The sequence below is a fragment of the Vanacampus margaritifer genome, chromosome 12 (genome assembly GCF_051991255.1).
Source record: "Vanacampus margaritifer isolate UIUO_Vmar chromosome 12, RoL_Vmar_1.0, whole genome shotgun sequence".
Taxonomy (NCBI): Eukaryota; Metazoa; Chordata; class Actinopteri; order Syngnathiformes; family Syngnathidae; genus Vanacampus; species Vanacampus margaritifer.
In genome coordinates, this window is record NC_135443.1 from 22,239,897 (window position 1) to 22,252,396 (window position 12,500).

Genomic DNA, 12,500 nt, shown 5'->3' on the forward strand with positions numbered 1-12,500 from the left:
GTCTGATACTGTTTCAGTAAAATACACAACTGTGACTATTTTAATATTGTGAAATAGTATTATTGAACCTTTTTAAGCAATAAAACAATTTTAAAAAATACGAAATAAAATATATGTGCATATGGAGTATAAAAGTTAAATAAATAAAATAACAACAAGAGGACAGTGCTGAACCAAAGAAGCAGGTAATGAAAACTTAATAATTTCTTACTCTCAATCAAATGAGAAGTGATAGTTACGTAGGGGCAGTCACTCTGAAAGTCCAATAGTCACATGTAGAGGCATACTTTCTGCCGACTTCAACAACACCAAAACTGCCATCTTCAACTCTGTGTAAAGCTTCAGGACGGCAACTTCTGGCATGTGCTTTTGTGTCTCGTGGTTCGAGTAACTGTACCATCTTAAACCGCTAGTTTTCCCGAGTTTGGCAGTAGTTTCTAGGCAAATTTACAGGGCAATCAAAAAATATCTAGAACGTCAGATTTAAAAGTTGAAGACACAGGCTTCTATAGCCTTTTGTTGGCATGTTGTTTTTAGATTGAAAGTGCCTTCCACTTCCACCAGGTGGTGAATCAATTCAGAGGATTTGATAAATGAGCATGGAATTGTGGGGTGAAGTTGCTGAATTGATATTGAATTGGAAGGGGAAGTATTATAATGCAATGGTGAATTAATATTTTTACCCACGCCTAAAACAGACAGTGAATAAACGTAGCAATGTTGAGACAAATGATGTACCTACCAGTTCTTGTTTAACGCCATGTTCTCTCGGGTTTATGCCTTGTGTCACCAAATACACTGTAAAAGATGTTTACAAAATAAACATAACATCTAACTCAAAGAATGTCATCAATGAATGAGACATATTTACGAAAGTTGACTGTACAATTTGTTCTACAAAAAAGGTTGGGCCTCTGGAGAAGAAAAATATTCACTTACTCCAGAATAAAGAATTGAGCGTGTACGCAGACATCAGATCCAGTTTAGCCTGGTCTAAAGGACCCAGCTGTTAACACAACATTTGCAATTACACACGAGTACCTAGTACCTCATTTTAATCACAAGGCATGAACAACATGTCTTACCTTTTGCTCGAGCTCATTTCTGGGCATCGCTATGAGTGTGTTCAACATGGTTTTGACGGTTGACACCGACAATTCGAAGCCTTTCAGCTGTTCGTCTATCTCATAAGGATAATCGTCAATCTTGTCGTCTGCTGCCATGGTTCTGAACAATAATAAACACATTTATAAGTACAATTCAGCAGCTTGAACAATTTAGCAACGGAAGCTAAGCAGTCAAGTGTAACGTCAAGCGAAGATGCGTTATATCTGACACATTTGCTGTCACGGCGCATCTCGCGAAGTCTTTATAAATGTGTATCTAAAAGCCACGTATGGCTCATTTGAAAGAGGAAACAGAAAAGTGGTTCATATTTACCTTTTTTTAAGGATGCTAACTTTAGCTTTTCACCATTCACCACGATGGCGCAACCCGGATATGACGTATGATGAATGGTTGCGATTACTCTACACTGCCTCCTCGCTATTGGAGTGTGCAATGCTAGTAGTTAGTAGTTTAACAACTAGAACTGTATATAATAGTAGCAGCGAAACGGCTGTATTGTTTGTTCTGTTATCTTCTTCAACCAACAATTTACCTCAACACTAAAAAATGTCATCACAATTTAACTCCTTAGGTGTCGAAAAAATCATTGTGCATCCATTTTGCTGTCTTTTCAATGGTGGAGTTCTTACAGTTCTTCTTATATCCACAAGGTGGCAGTACATCACTGGTTGAGAACGAAAGCAGTGACCGTTTGCCCAATTAACGGACTGCTGCTGTTTATTTATGCTTAAAATTTAGCTTTCACATATGGATCACTTTAGACCCTATAAGACTCACAGCATTTATGTTCCGGATCCAATGAGGGGTGTGTGTAGGGGAACACAGGGAGCACAAATGAAGCAAAAGGTCAGAAAGAAAAGATCAAATCGCTGAGTGACCTTTCAGCTTCTTCATTTCAAAGTCAACTCTTCCTTCAAAGGGACCACGCAAGGGTGGGAACTCAGATTAATAGTTAACAGGATGACTGCAGTGTTGTTTTACTTTTTTAGGTACTACACAATTTTGTACCTAGGCCTTTTATGGGGACTTATCTGACTTCATCCAGGTAAATTGACCTTTTAGCCTTAGTCATTTTTAAGACACTTGGGCATTTAATTTATTTACAAATAGCTCAAAGACAGACTTGATAGTACTTTTTTGTTGTTGTAGTACACCACTTTGTGTTTGATTGTATCATTGTACAATACAACCTTGTTTGGTAGTTGTCATGTATGTTACAATTCTCTTTATTAAAAGAACCAGCACACACGCACACATAGTGGCAATAGTTTGATGACCTCAAAACATCTTGGGCAGTAACACTTTGCATGCCAGGGAGTAGTTAATTTCAGTTTAGTCAGATGTTCTCTACGTGTTCATGTACATGCTAACAAACTTTTCATACTCCATCTTTCCATACTGAAAAGCATGGAAATGTCATTAATCCATAGGTGTCAAATTTCGGTCCTCGAGGGCCGCAGTCCGGCAGGTCTTCGAAGGTTTGCCTCTTCCAACACAAGCTGATTCCAACCAGCAAGATCGTTATCAGGATTATGCAGAGCTTGCTGATGAGCTGATCATATAACATCCCAAACCTGCAGGACTGTGACCCTCCAGGACCGGAGTTTGACACCTATGCATTAATCCTTTCTAGGCCACATTACACATCTTCTGCCATGCATATTTTGATCACAAGGGGGCAATATCAGTTGCTTAAGCTTTATAGCCTCGTGACATCATGCCATACGTATTAGGGATGCACGATAATATCGGTGGCCAATAATTATCGGCAATTATTGACCAATTTGACGTCATTAAGAAATCTGCCGATAATTACCGGCAATTATCGACCAATTTGCTCAAGTTGTGCCCAACTCATCAACCGCTCCCCTCTCCTATGGTAGTGTTGCATAATTGTGACATCAATGCGTGCAACCTCATGTCCACAGAAGATGCATTATAGCGACATAACAGTCGCTAGTGTGGGCTTTCTTTACTGTCCAGTTGTGGAAAATAACTATTTAACACATAATAACATAAGTCTATACTGTATTGTGGACACTCCTGCCTGCCTCACCTTTCCTTTCTCCTCCCAAAACCTAAGCAGGCTGCATAAAAATCTTCCCATGATAATTTACTGCGCACACTCACAGATCACTTCTTGTAGACCCAAAAGACAAATTGTTTTCCAGACTGAAAATTCCACAACACTCCCCAAAACACTCACAGTTTTTCGTTGCATTCTTAAAACATGACTGTTTTGGCAAACTCAAAATGAGTTACTGGTTGTTTTTGAAGCAGAGATATCAATAGAATTAAGCTTCATGGTGCTTTACGCAATGTTTCAATGCATTTGTACATGTTAGACTTATAGTAGGGAATTGGCACTTTCTAAATTATTGGTTTATCGGTATCGGTTGAAAATAGCATTATCGTGCATCCCCAATACAGATATTTGCCTGTCTTAATGTTTTGCATTGTGTGTTACGTTATAGCATTAAGATAGCAGACTTTCCTAATGCTAAGTTATGTGGTTACTTTAAACACCTCGCACCACTGAATAGGCAATCATAAAACTAATTGCAAGGGGGAGTAAATTAGGCTATATTAGAAAAAAAACAAGGTTCCCCCAATACCCCCTTTAGGATCAATTTAATTGTAGAAGGCAAAATTCTTCATACAGACAGACAAAACAAACATACCATGTTATATGTATATTTTTAAAATCCTAATTAGATTATTATTTTCCCAGTTTTAAAGGCAACATTATGGTTGATTTTCAACATGTAAAAAGCTGCGTCCTTTTCAAAAAGGTCCAGTTTGGCTTACAATTTCCCAATGAAACATCCCAGCTTTGGCTTTGTTTTCACACGATGTTAAGTTTGGTGACTATGAGCACGCGCACCGTCTGGTCAAATCCGGCGCACACGCACAGGCCCAGTTTGTTGGGGCTCCAGTCCAGGCTGGCAACGGGCTGCGTGGACAATGTGACGTTCTGTAGCAGGCTGACCGAGCCGGCCACGCCCACATTGGTGCCGTCCGAGTCCTTCTTGCTACGCTGGGATGGATACTCGCTAAAAAAACAAAAGAGTATTTGTAAAAGCTCAATGAATGCGAAAATGTGTCATGTGAAAGAACACACTTGGTAGGGAATTGTGTGAGATTAATACATTAGAAATTTCTGACTCACTATTTCCACAGATGAAGGCTGCCCGAGCCGCCAGCCGTCAGGAAGATTTCTCGGTTCTGAGGTAAATGTCTCACCTGCCAGATGGTCGATTTATGAGCCTTAAAAAAAAAAAAGTACAATTTAAATCATCTAAGAGAATCAATTTAAACCCAGTTAACAAATATAACCAGCAAATTGGTGGCAAAGAAAATGTAAGTTGAATTTGGAAAACATTTTAGTTTTACGCTAGCAGACATCGCCTGCTGTCAATCACGGCAGCACCAAAACACAGAGAATGAGAGACAAACACTTCCAGCTGTGAAAATGTCCCCCACATTTCCCTTGGAAGCTCACAAAATCAGAAAAGAACATTAATACCCCTTTAACATATTCCTCACTCTATAGCCAAGACCGCAGCGGCCCATGCTACCTTTTCGGAAATGGAGGCAAAACCCTTGGTGGGGTGCTGAGTCCGCATGTCAAACAAGTGGAATTTCCCCTCCAGCGAGGTGGCCACCATCTTGTTCATGTTGATGTCCTTCCTGTCGAACTCCACGCAGCATACCTGGTGGACAAAGTGGAATGTGAGAAAGACCAACAGCTATTCACGGTAGCCCTGCCACGAATGGCGAAAATCCACAAATGATTCAAGAGGTTTGTAATTACATATAAATGCCACAAGATGGCGGCAAAGCAAAAAACTCTAAGATTCCACAAGAAGGCCCAAAATTTAAAAAAAAAAAAATATATATATATATGCTAATTGAATTTGTCAATTAATTTATTGTTATTAAAGTATAAAAAAACACATATATTTAACATTATTAAATATATTTTACTATCTATTGTCATTAATATTTGAGTTTTTAAATTATAATGTAATAATTCTTCATTTGTTGAGAATTTCATTGACTTGTAAATACGAATTGCTAGTTATAATTAAATTAATTATATTATATCTTTTAGATTAAAATTAAGTATTTTAGATTAATATGTTAACTTTTTTTTAAGTAATTTTAATAATAATTTAAAATATATATATTTTCTACATATGTGTAGTTCTCACCCCATTCTTAATGTTGGTTTCCCAGCGCAGCGACATGTTGCGCAGGTCAAACAGTTTGATGTCGCCGTTGTCGTAGCCGGCGCACACACAGCGGTCCTGATCGTTGAAGGCGTGTCCTGTGGGCACAGGTGCCAGTTAAATGTGGCATGTGATTTATATCGTCTAGTGAAATTAATAAATCAATCTTGATGTGGGTGAGGAATGAAGGCAAGTTCACAGCATGAGGCAAATCAGCCTCTAAAATGAAATGAGAAATAAATGATGAGAGTAATGATTCTTTCATTCTTGATTCTTTTGAGTATTGTAAAGAAATTTCACTAGATGCGTTAGTAAAACACCTGTGAGGTGCAAACTATTTAAAATTACGAAAATAAGCATAAAGCCTCATTGAAAGATAAACTGGTCAAAGGGTTTGATACTATGGAGATGTGACAAACCGAAGGCAACCGTCCAGCAGTCCCTCTTGGCGTCTCCTTCCATGGGCTGCATGTTGGCCACGGGCGAGTCTTGTTGTCGAGGGTCCCACACTTTCACTGTACCTGCAATGAAGAAAATATGTAATTAATGGAAGACATACTGTTACTAATATTCGTTGCTTTTGTGACGCTTGAATCTATAAAACAAAAAACAGGGATTTTCATTGCAAAACAACTTATTTGCACATATACACCACGCTGTGCGCAAGGCTGATTCGCCGCATGGAACAAGTTGAATGTCAGCACTTTTTTTTACATGCCGTTCATCCTTCACTCTGATACTTTATCACTAAAGTGAAAAACAAAAGTTGCACTGATGTACCGTCTCTGCTTCCAGTGACAATCTCAGGCGCGCCGTCGCCAATGCCAAGGCCGCCAACGGCATCGATGCAGTTGACGATCTCCTTGTGAGCCTTCACGGAGTACACCGGTATGTTGGGTTCCTCCAGGTTCCTGTAGAATTACTGCATTAGCCACTGCAGGAAGCAAAATAAAACGCCTCTGTTCGCACATAATTTGGGATTACCATATGTTTAGATATCCGTCAAAGTCCCCTGTTGCTATGTCTCTTTGGCGAAGAGACGAGGCCCCGAATGTGCCGCACTTTATGGGCTTGGCTTTTTCCACCTGGAACATAAAAGGGACAAGACATATGTTAACGACTTAACTAATGGATCTAGATTTGTGGCATATTCATCTTTGTTGGAAAAAAGAACTGCAAAAATAAACACTATCTAATTAACACCTCAAACGACAGTATTAGTATTTTTGCAAAAGTGGATTTAAAGATCTTTTATTGTAATTTTCAGGTGTACATCGATCCGTGACTCTCAGAACGTTCTTGAGTCAACTTACTACTACTGACAAGTTTCATGTGTGCCAACTAGTGTTATATTGGTCTACATAGAAACAATGAATGATGAATTTGAACGTACCACTCGAAAACGTATGTTGCTATGGAGACGAGGCACTAACAAAAAACTCAGACCCCCCTTTATAGCCAAAGCCCTCAATTAAATTGTTAACTCAGAGCTAATTCACGGATATGTTTAAAACAAAAAAACATGTGGCATCTAAGGTTTACCTCCTTGATGAGCTGCGCCTCTCCGTGCTGCATTTCGTACATTTGTATGACTCCGGTTCCCCTCGGAAAGTTCCCGAGACACACGAACTTGGAACTGCACGGGATCCATTTGCAGTCAAAAACCGTGTAGTTTAAACTCTTCTGGACGTGTGCGATTATTTGGGGCTTCGAGAGTGGTGTCGACATCTCGTTTTGCCCCCAATAAACGAAAAATAATATTGAAACGTGGGTAAAAAGGTACAGGTGTAAATACTTAAATGGTGCTAGTACGTGCCCAAACACATGACGCATGACCCTCTTCTTCCTTACAGGACAGCTCGTTAAATGAAGCTACGTGCCCAAAACACAGTACTGGTGCAAAATAATATGCCTGAAAAACTATTCTGTCACGTAAACAATCACCAAATTTATGAAAAATTAAACCATGCTTATTTATCTGATGGTGTATTGACATATATATTATTATAATGGTTAGACATTCAACAATCCTCGTTTACGTATTTATTTTTTTATTCAGGCGAAGTCGACGTTGCCTAAGGGTCTTTCCTGTTGCACGAGGACACCATCAGCCTCCGTGCTAAAACTCTTACCCACTTTTTACTTCACAACTGGACTTTTGAAACGTGAGTTTCACCATGGATTCGGCGACAAATTATGAGATGAAAGCTGGCGTGGTGGAAAAGCAGGGTGACAGTGATAGTTTTATAAAAGTCAAGTCAAAAAAGAGCCAAAAGAGGAAAATCGACGCAGCTGATATGGACACAGAGGGTCCTGTAGCACGCAAGAGGCCACAATTTCCACCTATTTCTCTCGACAAATTAAGGGTATTAATGATCGTATTGTATTTGAAAGTACTTGAAATATTATAAGGCGTATTAATGTAAATGTTTGTGTTTTTAGGGGGCGGATCAGATGCGTAAAGTGGCCGTCCCAGCTCATCGTTACACGCCACTGAAGGAGAACTGGCTTAAGATCTTCACTCCCATTGTGGAGAATCTGCAACTTCAAGTCAGATTCAACCTCAAGACACGAAATGTGGAGATTAAAGTAAGTGTCTACAGAAATTTCACTTGGCGTAGTTATGTAATATTAAATTAACAATTATAATTTAATTGAATAATTGAATCTGGATTTTGCCCCTACACGACTGATTCAAGCGTAAATACTAGTACTGATTGAGTTTAGATGGGGGTGATCCATTTTTCAATAGAGTAATAAAAGTAATTCCAAGTGGACATAGTTCTAAATATTTTATTGTTCCCACGTTCTAGACTTGCAAAGAGACACAAGATATCGCCTCACTCACCAAAGCAGCGGATTTCGTGAAAGCCTTCATTCTGGGCTTCCAGGTTGAAGTAAGTGTGTTGGCACTTTTGCATTTTTCCATTTACACACAATCAGCAAATGAATATTCATGGAAGTGGTGCGCTCACATTTATTGGAAACAGTAACTATAAAACTATATATTTTTGGAAACCTTAAATCCAAACAAATCAGAATATGTTTGTTGCCATTTTCTTCGAGGTTGTTAAATTAGCCATATTTGATCTTTAAAAATGGCTGCTTTCAAAAACGAACTTCTCAATAGGTCACCTTCAAGATAACCTAAAATCATAATTGAAGTGGTCAAGCTTATATTTCTGGGGCCAAAGAATCAAATGGAGCTGACTACATTGTAATTGAGACATTTTGCGTTTTTAATCATATAATGTATTGTTTTATGTGATTAAATGGCATTAATGGTAGTCCTATTAACTATTTTACTGCCAAGGACGTTAAATGACGTTTAGTAAAAACCTACGGAGGGCCGCCAAGGACGTTAAAAGACGTTCTCCAATTTTTTTAAATTTATTTTTTGGAAACGGGTGTAGGAAAGCCTTGGCCAGCTATGGTGAAAGTTTCAAGCAGATCTAGTTAGCCTAATGACTATTTTTGGCCCCTAGATGGCAGCGATGACTCTCTTTTGACAAGATTGGGTAGGCGTCAGTAGAAGACGTGAGGCGGAGCTAAAGTGTTGTGGAGAGAATGTCTGAGGAAGCGAAAATGGCGACCGGTTTCAAGCAGCTCACGCTTGAGCATTTTTTTCAAAGATGAAAAGCATCGACCAGTGCTAAAGAGCACATTGATGACGACGATGATCATCATCATCAATGATGATGATGATGGTGACTCCGAGGTTGGAAGCGTTGACGCGGCAGTAGAAGACATGAGGCGGAGCTAGATGGCTGAGGAAGCGAACAATGGCGACCGGTTGCAAGCAGCTCATCGACCAATGCTAAAGAGCACAGTGATGACGACGATGATGATGATGGTGGCTCCGAGGTTGACGCCGAAGTTGGAAGCGTTGACGCGGCGTCTATGACCACGTCATAAAGCCTCACCGGCTAGCGATGCTAACACCGGAAAACTCGGAGCACAACTGAGCACTTCTGCACAGGTGGACGTTCAATCGGACGATGAAGAGTACCCCCGAGTCCAATGCATATTCATCGGAGGAGTGGGTACAGTCTGCTACTTGCTATTCCCCGGAAAAAAAGGCCGTCAAGAAAGTGTAACGTCTGCACGCGAAAGGGGCAATCGCAGTGAAATGAATCTGTTGTGCAAATCCTGCTCCGTCTCCTTGCACGCAGGGGAGTGTTACAAAAAGAAAAACACTTTTTCATTGTTGGTGGTAGTTATTTACAGAAGTAAAGCACTATTTAGGTGTTTGTGGCATCATTCATGGACAAAAAGAAGTGTACAATTCACTAGAGTGCAGAAAATAACATCCTTTCACAAAAAGCTTGTTTTCTCCGTTTTTTGTTTCAAAACAGAGCATTTCGGTGAAACTAACCATTTTCTATTGTTGATTACTGAAAAACGGAATAAGGTAGAAACAAACACTTTTTTTTCTGATGGAAGATGAGAGTTCAATCTTTCATTTGGTAGTATGTGTGTTTCCATAGTCCAAACAACATTTTCTGTGGACCTTGAAAGATCAGTCAAAATGCTTAAATCGGCTGGCACTAGCGGCATCCCTTTTCTGAAAACGTCTGGCAGTCAAAGAGTTAATCTGGTAATCTGGACATGTATAAATCTTCCAAAACAAGTGGAATATTTACATATTGCATACTTTGGATAGTTCATACTCAAGAGTAATCTCACATAATCAGATTTCTTCCACTAGGGGCGCTTGACTACAGGAGGCTTACTCAAAACCAGAACTTTTTTTAGACCAGTTGCCATGTTGACAAATGGTCCTCAAATGTTGGTTTTAGTCATTGCTCATGATTACAATGTCCTGATCTCCATTTTTGAGACAAAAAAATCAGATGATGCCAATTTGGTAGAAGCATATTTTATTAATCCAGAAATTTAGCGTTATCATTGCCAAATCATTGTCATGTCCTAGCTAACATTAGTTGGCAAAAAAAAAATCCATCAATGTTATTTATCATTATCAATTATATTTTATTTCTTCTTTGGGAGTAGCTGTGTACTGCGTGAGACATCTCAGATCCACGTATTTTGCTTTACTCTATGAATAGAGGTAGACCTGTTCCGATTTTGGCTAAGGTTTGTCTTAGCGTTGCGGGTCTGTTAAAAATGGTGACATTTCGGAATGGCAGTAGGCTATGTAATTGCAGGCCTATGCAACATTGTCTGTTAATGACTGATGCATTTTTTTGACTATTGCAAACCTACATCAGAGTAACATGAACAAGAAGTCACAGCTTCTTCAGCTAGGACTAGACAGCCAGAGTCAGGAAACAACTACAGTCGTGATCAAAAGTCTACATATACTTGTAAAGAACATAATATCATGGCTCTCCTGAGCATCCAGTTATTACTATAACGCTGATTTTGAATTATTTGGGATTCTACAACGTTGATGGGGGGAACGAATTGGACAAAAGCTACGTCATATGCAAGATTTGTTGCGCACAAATGAAATACTTTGGCAACACAACAAATATGAGAAGCCTCACAGCACGATTCCACCCGACAGAAGGGGTGAGAAAGCCGGCTGTTATTGCTAGAAGTAGCCAGAAAACCATCGAGGACACTGGGTAAACAACCACCCACATCGCAAAAGGCAAAACAAATGACGAAAGGCATTGCAGAATTCATTGCCATGGGTTTGCAGCCTTACTCCGTTGTAGAAAATCGGGGATTTCGAAGAATGTTGGAAGCAATAGAGCCGAGGAACGTCATCCCATCATCAATAATCGTTTTATAATCAAATCGTAGCCTCTGAAACGTAATCAAATTGTGAGGTACCCCAAGATTCCCACCTCTAGTTAACAGAAAAGGTGAGCAAATCTGCTGGGTCAAAAATATACATACAGCAATGCTAATATTTGGTACCATATCTCTTGGCCATTTTCACAATTAGGCACGTTTGGTAGCCATCCACAAGCTTCTGGTTGAATTTTTGACCACTCGTCTTGACAGAATTGGTGCAGTTCAGTGAGATTTTTTGGCTTGCTTAAATTGACTTGTTACTTAAGCATTGGCTACAAATTTGCAATGTGGTACAAGTCAGGACTTTGGGAAGGCCAATCTGATTTAGCCATTCCATTACCACTTTTAATGTGTGTTTGGATCATTGTGCTGTTGGAACACCCAACTGTGCCCAAGACCCAACCTTTGAGCTGATGATTTTTTTTGGGGGGGGGTGGAAGTTAATCCTCCTCCTTCATTATCCCATTTACTCCATGTAAAGCAGCAGTTCTATGGGCCGCAAAACAGCCCCACAGCATAATACTACCTCCGCCGTGCTTGACGGTAGGCATGGTGTTGTTGGGGTTAAGGCCTCACCTTTTCTCCTCCAAACCTATTGCTGGGCATTGTGGCCAAACAACTATGTTTTGTCTGACCACAGAACTTTCCTCCAGAAGGTATTATCTTTGTCCATATGATCAGCAGCAACCTTCAGTCACGCCTTAAGGTGCCGCTTTTAGAGGAAAAGCTTCTTTCTTGCACGGCAGCCTCCCAGTCCATGGCGATGCAAAAACACGCTTGACTGTGGACACTGAAAGTTGTATTCCAGCAGCTTCTAATTCTTGGCAGATCTGCTTTTTGGTAGTTCTCGTTTGATTCTTCACCTTCCTGACCAATTTTCTCTCAGCAGCAGGTGATAGCTTGCATTTTTTTCCTGATGTTGGCAATGGTAAACAGTGCCATGCACTTTATACTTGCAAACAATTGCTTGCACTGTTGGTCTTGGGACCTGCAGCTGCTTTGAAATTAGACCAATTTCAATGGCCTCAGAAAAGTCGCAGTCACTTAAAATCACACAAGAAAATAAGAGGCAATGGTATGAAGCCCATTGAATTGACAAACTTTCAAGTCACCAAATTGCTAATTCATGTTGCTGTATGTATATTTTTGACCCAGCAGATTCAGTCACTTAATTTCAGTTAAAAAGAATAGTCATAAAAGAAAAAAAATTCCTGAATGTTTTTTGTGACAATAAAGTATCCGTTCTAAATACTCTATCAGAGAAAAATCAGTGTAATAGAAATAACTGGAAGCTCAGGAGAGCCATGATATGTTCTTTACAAGTGTATGTAAACTTTTGATCACGACTGTATGGTCCAGCAACATCAAGAAATT

The 12,500-nt window shown here is 39.6% G+C and overlaps 3 protein-coding genes across 7 annotated transcripts in view; 1 reads left to right on the forward strand and 2 right to left on the reverse strand.

Annotated features, from left to right (window-relative positions):
• c1d (C1D nuclear receptor corepressor) overlaps positions 1-1,582 on the reverse strand; it is a 2,069-nt gene extending 487 nt beyond the window's left edge. Inside the window, exons 1-4 of the mRNA XM_077582136.1 lie at positions 1,441-1,582; positions 1,086-1,227; positions 940-1,006; positions 743-798 (exon numbers count right to left, since the gene is read on the reverse strand). Of these exons, the coding sequence (XP_077438262.1) occupies positions 743-798; positions 940-1,006; positions 1,086-1,223 (261 nt within the window). The 5' untranslated portion in view covers positions 1,224-1,227; positions 1,441-1,582. The remainder of the gene's footprint in view (positions 1-742; positions 799-939; positions 1,007-1,085; positions 1,228-1,440) is intronic.
• A 2,160-nt stretch (positions 1,583-3,742) lies between these two features.
• Positions 3,743-7,237, reverse strand: dnaaf10 (dynein axonemal assembly factor 10). The gene is made up of 8 exons (XM_077581380.1): positions 6,903-7,237; positions 6,345-6,445; positions 6,141-6,271; positions 5,780-5,881; positions 5,343-5,458; positions 4,707-4,841; positions 4,298-4,395; positions 3,743-4,181 (listed from the first exon to the last, which is right to left on the reverse strand). Exons 1-8 carry the CDS (start codon positions 7,191-7,193, stop codon positions 3,974-3,976), a joined length of 1,182 nt encoding a protein of 393 aa, XP_077437506.1. The 5' UTR covers positions 7,194-7,237; the 3' UTR covers positions 3,743-3,973.
• A 194-nt stretch (positions 7,238-7,431) lies between these two features.
• pno1 (partner of NOB1 homolog) overlaps positions 7,432-12,500 on the forward strand; it is a 15,714-nt gene continuing 10,645 nt past the window's right edge. For all 5 annotated transcript variants that reach the window (XR_013296110.1, XR_013296111.1, XR_013296112.1 and 2 more), the window contains exons 1-3: positions 7,432-7,726; positions 7,803-7,949; positions 8,174-8,257. Coding sequence is in view for 1 of the 5 variants with exons in the window: in XM_077581381.1 (XP_077437507.1) it covers positions 7,538-7,726; positions 7,803-7,949; positions 8,174-8,257 (420 nt within the window). In the remaining 4 variants the exon portion in view is untranslated. The remainder of the gene's footprint in view (positions 7,727-7,802; positions 7,950-8,173; positions 8,258-12,500) is intronic.